The sequence below is a fragment of the Ursus maritimus genome, unplaced genomic scaffold (genome assembly GCF_017311325.1).
Source record: "Ursus maritimus isolate PB19 unplaced genomic scaffold, ASM1731132v1 scaffold_25, whole genome shotgun sequence".
In the NCBI taxonomy this organism is placed as follows: domain Eukaryota; kingdom Metazoa; phylum Chordata; class Mammalia; order Carnivora; family Ursidae; genus Ursus; species Ursus maritimus.
In genome coordinates this window covers 134,433-143,185 of record NW_024425008.1, presented here as the reverse complement: position 1 = coordinate 143,185, position 8,753 = coordinate 134,433, and the positions used below count along the sequence as shown (strand labels likewise).

General features: G+C 67.1%; 2 protein-coding genes across 5 annotated transcripts in view; both read left to right on the top strand.

The window, feature by feature from the left end:
• Positions 1-201: 201 nt before the first annotated feature.
• LOC121105191 (cysteine-rich protein 1) lies at positions 202-1,817 on the top strand. The gene is made up of 5 exons (XM_040641289.1): positions 202-355; positions 1,219-1,313; positions 1,397-1,454; positions 1,533-1,579; positions 1,690-1,817. The coding sequence occupies exons 1-4, from the start codon at positions 316-318 to the stop codon at positions 1,571-1,573; spliced, it is 234 nt and encodes a 77-aa protein (XP_040497223.1). The 5' UTR covers positions 202-315; the 3' UTR covers positions 1,574-1,579; positions 1,690-1,817.
• Positions 1,818-3,909: 2,092 nt separating this feature from the next.
• Positions 3,910-8,753, top strand: part of TEDC1 (tubulin epsilon and delta complex 1) — a 13,390-nt gene continuing 8,546 nt past the window's right edge. Inside the window, exons 1-5 of one of the 4 annotated variants that reach the window (XM_040641285.1) lie at positions 3,910-4,325; positions 4,424-4,520; positions 4,933-5,135; positions 5,432-5,587; positions 7,255-7,353. In XM_040641285.1, the coding sequence (XP_040497219.1) occupies positions 4,185-4,325; positions 4,424-4,520; positions 4,933-5,135; positions 5,432-5,587; positions 7,255-7,353 (696 nt within the window). In that variant the 5' untranslated portion in view covers positions 3,910-4,184. The remainder of the gene's footprint in view (positions 4,326-4,423; positions 4,521-4,932; positions 5,136-5,431; positions 5,588-7,254; positions 7,354-8,753) is intronic. The other 3 variants (XM_040641287.1, XM_040641288.1, XM_040641286.1) reach the window with 3 other exon arrangements.

The window sequence follows — 8,753 nt, the reverse complement described above, 5'->3', positions numbered from 1 at the left end:
CCCCTTCAGTGCATCCCCAGGGATCCCGCGCGCTCCCTGGCTACCCCCCCAAACCCCTCGCCCCCCTGCTCGGTTGTCGGCTAGGCCTGGGTGCTGCCCGGAGGCGGGGTTGGACCAGATGACCTTTCTTAGCTGGTTGGTGTGGAACCCAGGTCCTTGGGTCCAGATCCCGGGCTCAGGGGGCGGGGCTCGAAGGGCGGGTGTCAGAGGGGCGGGGTCTTGGGGTCCCTGAAAGGCGCGCTCCCAGCCGGACCCACCCAGTCCGGCTCTCCTGTCTGCTCCTGCCCAGACGTCTTCGCCGGACCCCCAGCCGCCATGCCTAAGTGCCCCAAGTGCGACAAGGAGGTGTACTTTGGTGAGCGCCCCCCGCCTACCCCAGTTCACCCCGGGCCCGGGAGCGCGCCGCCCCCACGAGGAAGCGCGGCCCAGGGACGACCGGGTCGGGCCTCTCCGGAGGGCTGGGCGCGCCGGGGGACCTTGGGGCTGTGTGCCGAGAGCCGACCCTTCAGCCCTGCGGGCGACCGCCTGGGTGTGCGGGTCAGGACCCCGGCGTCGGACGGCCAGCTGTCTCTGTCTCCGCCCCGTTGTCTCTTCCTCTCGGTCCCTCTGGGTCTCCCCTTGTCTGGGTACCCCCTTCGCCAGGTCTCCCCGTCGCTGGGTCTCCGCAGCTCTCCCGGCCCCCCTCGGCGCGCCCTGGGCGCAGACCGCGCGGCGGAGGGAGAAACGCTGAGTTCTAGCCGCCCCTCCCATCGCTAAGTAGAAACAGACGCGGAAACCAGCGCCCGGGGCGCGATCCCCGGCGCGCTCAGATCCCGGGTGCCGCCTCCCTGTCCCGCGCCCCGGGGCCCACCCAGGGGAGAGGCGGGAGGAAGTGGGAAGTGTCTCTCCCGACTCCGCCCCGAGGAGGGCGCCCTGAAGGCCCCACCCCCTACGCCGCTGCCGGTCACCCCGGCCCCCTCCCCTGGCCCTCGAGGCCTCCTTCCGCAGTACCATCCAGCGCCCCCTCCCGTTTGTTTGGCCGGGTTGGCCTAGGGGACTGGAGGTGCCCCTCCCTACTGATGGGGCGCAGGGCTGAGACCGGGGTGGGCCACCAGGCGTGCGTGCGTGAGACCAAGGGCAGAGGGAACTGGAGAAGGCTGGTGTGTGAGTAGGGGGTGTGCCCTCTGACCCCAGAGCAGGGTTTCATACTGGGGGCGGGGCTGTTCTCTGCCTCCGCAGCTGAGCGGGTGACCTCTCTGGGGAAGGACTGGCATCGGCCTTGCCTGAAGTGTGAGAAGTGCGGGAAAACGCTGACGTCAGGGGGCCACGCTGAGGTAGGTGGGGCCTGGAGGGCAGCCGGGGCCACGGTGGGGGCCAAGGTGGGGGCGGACAGCCCATCAGGCCCTTCTCTCTACAGCATGAAGGCAAACCTTACTGCAACCATCCCTGCTACGCGTCCATGTTCGGGCCCAAAGGTAGGCTTCCCAGGCCCCTGACCCCGCCGCCCCCTCCCCGCCCCTGGACACCTTAACCTGCCTACCCTTCTTCTGCAGGCTTTGGGCGGGGCGGAGCCGAGAGTCACACTTTCAAGTAAAGCCAGGTAGGTCTCCCCCAGCCCAGACCCTCCGGGCTTTGGGATGGTCCCCCCACTGTGGAGTGAGGGCTGACTGCTCACTGGGCCTGCACTCACCTCTGTCTCTCTCTGCGCAGGTCATGGAAACGCTATCCCTGGCTGCCCGCCGGGCCACTGCCCTTCCAGGCTGATGGCAGGCCTTATCCCCAGGCTCCCGGGGGCCCCTGTCGACTCCCATGCCCTCAATAAAGTTGAACACTCAGAAGCCCTGCTTGTGTGCGTGGAGGATGGGGGGATGGTGCTGGGGAGCAGCTGGCTGCTCTGACTTCAGGCCCTACCAGGGCACTGGCTCTTCCTGCTGCAGCCAGCCTTGCTGCCCACTGCCCTGGCGGGATGCTGTGCTGGGGGCCACCTCAGGCTGAAGCGCTGGCCACCATGGAAGGCCCCATGGTGGCTCAGCTCTCCAGCTCCCAGCCCTGCAAATGTCCCAGCCCTCCAGAGGTTCTGGAATGGCCTGAAGGGATGGTCAACAGGTCAGCGGGAACATGTGGCCTAAGAGCTGGTGGGTGGTGGCCACAGGGTGAATCAGCTGTGCTCACCCTGGTTCCGTTTTTGAGAAGCTCTGGGGGACTTGTGGTAGGGAGTCCTTGCCTGCTCTCTCCACTTCCTGCCCCACCCTTGTCCCCATTACCCACCAGCCCTGATGGACCAGGCCAGCTACCTTCCTGCAGGAGCATGCACTTGGACACCCTGCTTCCCCGCACACTCACCACCCCTAGTACCAAGTGGCCAGCCCCTAAATGGGGAATTTGAGGACTGGCTGAGCAGTGCATAGGTGGGGGCTTTCTGGAAATTCCCATGTCAATTCTGGCAGCAACTGCACACTGGGCCACACTCAGAGCCCTCCCCATTCCCCACCCCTGGCCACTCAGACTCCAGCCCTGGCAGAGGGCCACCCCTCCCAGCACTCAGCCCTGCTCCAGGGTTTTGCTGGTGGCACTGCAGGCCACAGCTGGACAGTCTGTTGGGGGCGTCTCAGGGCCACCTGTAGGGTGGGAGCCAGAGTTCATCTGCAGGGATGGGGTAGGAGGGAACGGATGGTGCTAAGGTGAGGCAGGGTTTTTCAGTGGACAGTGGTAGGGTGGGGGCTGGGGGCTTTGAGACTCAGCCGGGTGTTGTGCCAGAGTGAGGAGTTGCGGTACACAGGAAAATCTGCACCAAGTGCTGGAGGGGCAGCGCTGAACAAGGGCGCAGAGGCTCCTGCCTCCTCCCCGTTCTGGGGCTCGGCCAGCCGGGTGCAACTTGCAGCCAGGTGGGGCAGATGCCGCAGGAGTGCTGAGATCTGATGCCTGCGGCCGGAGAGGGTCGGGACGCAGGTGGAGAAAAGCACTTCCGACAGAAGGCCCAGAGAGAAGGGCCGGCAGGCTGGGCGGGTGCGTCAAGAACGTGGTCTTTATTTCGAAGTCCACAGGGAGCTATAGCTGGCGTCCGCCCGCAGAGTGGCGCGCGGAGACCAGACCCGGCAGAGCTGAAGGGGACGGAAGGTGGGGGCTGGGGAGCAGGCAGCATTGCCCTCTGCGGGAGGGGGAGGAGAGCGGCTCCGCGGGGGCGGGGGCGGGTCCTCCCGGGTAGGGGTGAGGTAGGCGCCGGCATTGCGGGAGAGGGAGAGGACCCGGGGACGCCAGGCCCCCCGCGATGCACTTCCTGTAGGCGCGGCCACGGCCGGCTGGCGGAGGGGTGCGTGGGCAGGGCTGGGCTCGGAGGGCTGGTAGATCGGTCCCTTCCACCGCCTCGCGGAGGTGTACTTTCCACGCCACACGTTCAAAATGCACCTGTGCGGTTCGCCGGCTTTAACCAACGCGCAGGGCTCTGCAGCTGCCCCTGGTGCCGTGCGCCGTCCGTGCCGACCCTGTGCTGTTTGGGGCGTTTCGTGCGCGCACCGGAGACACGCGACCGCGCTGAGCTGCCGGCTTCCTTCGCGCGCCCTGCGGGCCGTGGGACCGCGGCCGCCGTGCCTCCGGCGGACACTCGCGCTCTCCGCCCTGGCACCGCGTCGGGGAGCCGCCACACTGCTCTGCCAGGGGCCGCGCCGCTGCGCCTGCGGAAGGAGCGGCTCAGCGTGGAGACAGCCAGGCCCGGAGGGCCGCGCCGGGGCCCGGGGGGGGGCTTGGGGTGCGGACGGCGCCGCCGCATCCCGCACGAGCCCCTGGCGTGCGGGCCGGGCCGAGGGGCTCCCGCGCGGGTCAGCGATCCCTGCCGCAGGGGGCGCCCGGAGCGGGGCCGCGGGAGTCCCGCGGTGCCTGGGCTGCCTTTCTGCTCAAGGGTGGGCGAGGCGCTGATTGGTGGAGTCTGAGCTAGGCGGGTGTCGGGTCGACGCGATTGGGCCGCAAGGGCGGACCCCGCGGAGCTGTCGACGCCAATTGGTCCCTGCTGCACAGGAAATGCCTCCGCACTGGACGGAACAGACTGCACTCAAAGGCCTGGAGCACCGCTCATTGGGCCGGCGCTGGAGGCGTGCCCCTGCCCGCTCGGTGATTGGGCGAGGGCCCAGTAGGGACGGCACCTGCGCGGTAATTGGACGCCGGGAGCCCCTGCAGGCCGCGGCGCGAGATCCGAGCGGGAAGCCGGCTGCATGGGGCGGCGGCGGTGCCGGGGGGATCGGAGGAACGCGGTCGGGGCCCTGCCCGAGGCCATCGCTGCGCTGAGTCAGACGCTGCCTGCCGGGCCCAGCCCCGAGATCTTCCGCCGCGCCAAGTTCGACCGTCCGGAGGCGGTGAGGCCCGCGGGGCAGGCGGCGGGGCCCGGCGGGGGCCCGGGCGGACGCAGGGCGTCGGCCGGCCCCGCTGAATGCCGCTCTTTGATTCCCCCCAGGCCCCGGCGCTCTGGCAGCTGGTCTTCCGCGTGCTCTTGCCGCTGCCGGCAGACGGCGCCTCGGCCTCCCCGGGGTCCCCGGCCTCCCCCGCCCTCGGTAAGCCCCATCTTTCCCGTAAGGCCCGCCCACTCACCACGCAGTCCACCTGCTCACGCAAGCCCCGCCCCCGGTTAGCCCAGCTGTCCCTGTTAGCCACGCCCCCGCAGCAAGCCACGTCCCCGCGGGCGCTGGCTCGGTCCACTCAGACCCTGTGGCTGGGTCCGCCTCCTGTAAAGCCCCGGCCCGGTTAGCCCCGCCTCCCTGGCAAGAAGCCCCTGCGGGCGCTGGCTCCGCCCACTCCACCTGCTCGGGCAAAGCCCCGCCCACATCATAAGCCCAGTCCCCGTTAGCCCTGGTCCCCCCATCCCGTGAGTCCCGATTGTTCCCTCCAAGCCTGGCCGCTGTTTGGGGGTCATGCGGGGTCTCTCCCAGTGGGCGGCCCCCTGAGCAGGCCGTCCCCCATCCCCAGAGGCCCAAGTCCGCCTGGTGAAGTCGGCGCTGCGCTCCCAGGGCTACCCCAGGCAGGCGCTGGCACAGCTTCCTGAGGACGGCTCCCAGGGCAGCCGTGAGCTTCTGCTGGCCCTGGCCTGGCTCCTGGCCCGCGGGCCCTTGCTCGAGCAGCTGCTGGCCCAGACGCATGTGCGGCTGGGCGATGAGATACCCCTGTGCGAGGTGCGTATGCGGTGAAGGGGGTGGGGCTGGGTCCTGGCAGGGAGCCTGGGTGCAGCCTGGGCCAGCCCTCAGGGCAGCCCTGTGGGGGTCGGCATTGCCACCCCCTGCTCCTGCGTCCTCCCCTGCCCCTGCTTCCGGTCAGAGTGGGGTGTATGCTCACAGGGTGTGGCCCCCAAATCTCCCCTTGGTACCTCTGGGGGCCCATGGCTCTCCCTCCAGGAGCCTCTTTTCTCTGTCTCTCTTGGGGTCTCCGCAGGGGATATGGGAGCAGGGTGTGACCCTTGTGCCCTCTCCAGTGTGAAGCCCTGGCCAGTCTTGGCCCACCCGCACCCCGGCGGGAAGCAGATGGCCCTGTGGACATACGCCACTTGCAGTGGCTGATGGGAAAGCTGCGGTTCCAGTGGCGAAACCTGAGCACCAGTCAGCAGGAGCAGTGTGCCCTCCTGGGCAAGGTATTGTCACCTGAGGACTGTCCACCCAGGAGCACTTACTCTCCGTGCTACAGGCTGTTGGTTGCCTCTCTCTGCCCGAGGCCTGTCCATCCAGGCCTGGCACAGGCTGGAGCCTGGTCTTGGGATGCACGGGGCCCTTCCCAGTTCTGGCTGGGAGCTGACCGGTTGGGCACTGCCCTGCAGTGGCCCAGAACCTGAGCCCAGGGCTCTAGGTGGTCCAGCAGGGGTCCTAGGGCAGGTGGAGTTGGGCATCCCTGGGGCAGGGAGCCAGTGGAGCAGGGAGCCTGTGTGGTTGGCTTTCCTGTTCCTGGAAGTCATCAGAGGCCTTAGGCTCTGTCTCTGAGAAGAAATGGGCCCTGGGCTCTGGGGGAGCTGCTGCTGCCTGGGCCTGTTTCGGGGAGGAAGGTACCCCCTCCTTCTACCACATTCTGGGTGTAGGCTCATGGGCAGTGGGCAGCTTCTGTAGGGTTCCTGAGGGCTGGTAAGCCTCAGCTGTGGGGGCACAGGTCCGTCTTACAGGTCTAGTGCATAGTCTAGGCTGAGAGGTGGCTGGGCAGGGAGTCTCAGACTCCCACCAGCATAGGGCTCCTCAATGCTGGGCCCCCCACCCTGCACCTCTGCACCTGTGGCACCCTACACCCATGCACCCCTGCACCTGTGCACCCGTGTGCCTCTGCACCCCTGCACCTGTGCACCCTGCGCCTCTGCATCCCTGCATCTGTGTACCCCTCCACCTGTACACCCCTGCACCTATGCACTCTGCACCCCTGCACCTCTGCACCTGTGGCACCCTACACCCATGCACCCATGAATCCTGCGCCCCTGCATCTCTGCACCCCTGCACCTGTGCACCCTGCGCCTCTGCACCCCTGCATCTGTGTACCCCTCCACCTGTGCACCCCTGCACCTGTGCACTCTGTACCCCTGCACCTCTGCACCTGTGGCACCCTACACCCATGCACCCCTGTGAATCCTGCACCCCTGCGTCTCTGCACCCCTGCACCTGTGCACCCTGCACCTGTGCACCCTGCGCCTCTGCACCCTGAACCTGTGAACCCTGCACCTGTGCACCTCTGCATGCTGCTCCTCTGGACCCCTGCAGAAGGCCTTTTGCTCCCTCAGCCCTTCTTGGAACCTGTGTCTGTCTTGCTTGGTCTGGGCTGCATTTGATCCTCCTGCTTGGGACATGGCTACCCATTAACCTCCGTGATGCCTTCTGGTCTCACCTTGCCAGGCAGCCTTCCTGCCCCCCAAACCCAAAAGTCACTCTGTGTCCCCACCATTGGCTCCACTGGACCCCCAGCCCATCAAGAGGCTGTTTCTTCCACCACTTGGACCTGGCAGTCGATGAGCTTAGGGAGAAACAGGGGTGCCCCGTTCCATCCCCACTATACCCCTGGGAACTGCGTGGGATGGGGAGGCTATAGGCGGCACTGCCCAGTGCCCAGTGCCCCTCACACTGCAGGGGCCTCCTGGAGCGCTCTGGGCCCTGGGGCAGTGCTCCAGCAGTGCTGACTCCTCTCCTGAGCCTGACCCTGGCCTGCCGCGGAGCACCTTGGCGAGGCATGGCCTGTTTCCTTGCCGGCAAGGCAGGCTCCAAAAACCTCACTTGGTGTTGGGAGAGGTGCCCCTCCTGCTCAGCCTGGGGTTTGCACTGCCTGTTTCAGATCCACTCCTATACCCGTGGCTGCCACAGTGACCACAGCCTTGGCCACCTGTCTGTTGCTGAGACCAAGCTGCTCAGGGACCCGGAGGGCGGCCGGCAGGTGAGGGCTGGTGTGGGACCCCTTCCTGTCTGAGGCTGGCGTGTGTTGGTGTGTAGTACTGCAGAGACGTGAGGTGGTGCGGGTTGAGGTGGGAAGGAGCCTGAGAAGGAGGGTGCAGCCGACCAGCTTTGAGCTCCGTGTGATTGACCAACTCACCATCTTGCTGGTGTGGGGGACAGGCATGTCCTCTGGGCCTTTCCCAGCTCCCTAGACCATCCACTGGTGCAGGAATCTGGACCAGCTGCAGTGTGTGTGTGTGGCTGGGCTGGCAGCTGGGTGAGAGGGGGCCTCTGGAATTAAGGAAGACTGCTTGAGGGTTCAAGCTCACGGTGTTGGCGCCTAGAGCCCGTGCAGGGGTCAGCTGGCCATTGAGGTGGTGGGAGGAGGGCTGGTCTCGTGTGCTGACTTTCAGGAGACCCCAATCTGTCATGATTGTTTCCTTCCCTTGGGCTGACATGGCCAGGGTGTCCTAGGACAGGCCCAGGGCTAGCTGTCACTTGAGGGCTGGGCTCTGGCTGCCCAGAGTGTGAGGCTGGCACTGTCCAGCCCAGGGGGCACTTGGCCCGGCAGGAGGGCTGAGGCTTAGGGCTGGTGTGGCTCCTCTTTCCAGGTCCCACAGATCCCAGCTCTGGAGTCGTGTGCTCCCTTTTGTGGGGTTGGGGTAGCCACCTGGGGGTGCCTATTAGGCCTGTGTCCCTGGCCAATACCTGGCTGGCCCTGTTCAGGCAGGGCTGCACTTGTCCCTGGCGGTGCGGAGGCAGAATCTCGGCGACCCGAGGTGCCCTTGGCTAGGTCCCCTTCTACGGGTGACTCAGCGAGGCCCAGGCTTCCTGCCCTTGGTCGCCCCGGGTTGGAGCAGAGCAGAGGCTGCACTAGTCCCAGCCAGGTGTTGCCTGAGGCCCCGGCCCCTGTGGCGTGGGGGCCTGTGTGGCTCCCCCACCTCTCTGAGGCTGGGGTGTGCTGGTGCTGCAGGACTGGCGATGGCAGGAGGTGGATGGGGGGTCACGACTGGCTTCCTTCCAGTGTACCCAAACGGCCTGCACTGTTGGGATGGGTCCCAGAAGCTTCTGGAGTGATCTGTGGTTGCTGCGTGGCCAGGTGTGCTGCGGACTAGCCGGGCAGTGAGCCGCGGGGCAGTGAGTGTGCTTGCTGCCTGGCTGGGCCTGCAGCCTTCTCACGTCCCCGTGCCTGGCCGCAGGGCAGTGGGGTGGGGCGGGGAGTGGCTGCCCCAGGAGGCTCCAGCACTGGGCCCGAAAGTGGGGGTGCAGAGAGGACTTGTTGCCCCTTCCTGTTGTGCCTGCCCCCCTTGCCTGAAGCCGGGGATGTGGGGAGCCCCTGGGGACTGTTGTCGGAAACCCCCTGAGCTGTGTGCACGCATGCGTGTGGCCTGCACACACACA

What these genes read in the sequence shown, in the direction of transcription:
- LOC121105191 (XM_040641289.1), top strand. Translation starts at nt 316, where the DNA reads ATGCCTAAGTGCCCCAAGTGCGACAAGGAGGTGTACTTTG. An exon ending in CGTCAGGGGGCCACGCTGAG is followed by an intron (nt 1,314 to 1,396) that starts GTAGGTGGGGCC and finishes TTCTCTCTACAG; the next exon opens with CATGAAGGCAAACCTTACTG. An exon ending in GTCCATGTTCGGGCCCAAAG is followed by an intron (nt 1,455 to 1,532) that starts GTAGGCTTCCCA and finishes CTTCTTCTGCAG; the next exon opens with GCTTTGGGCGGGGCGGAGCC.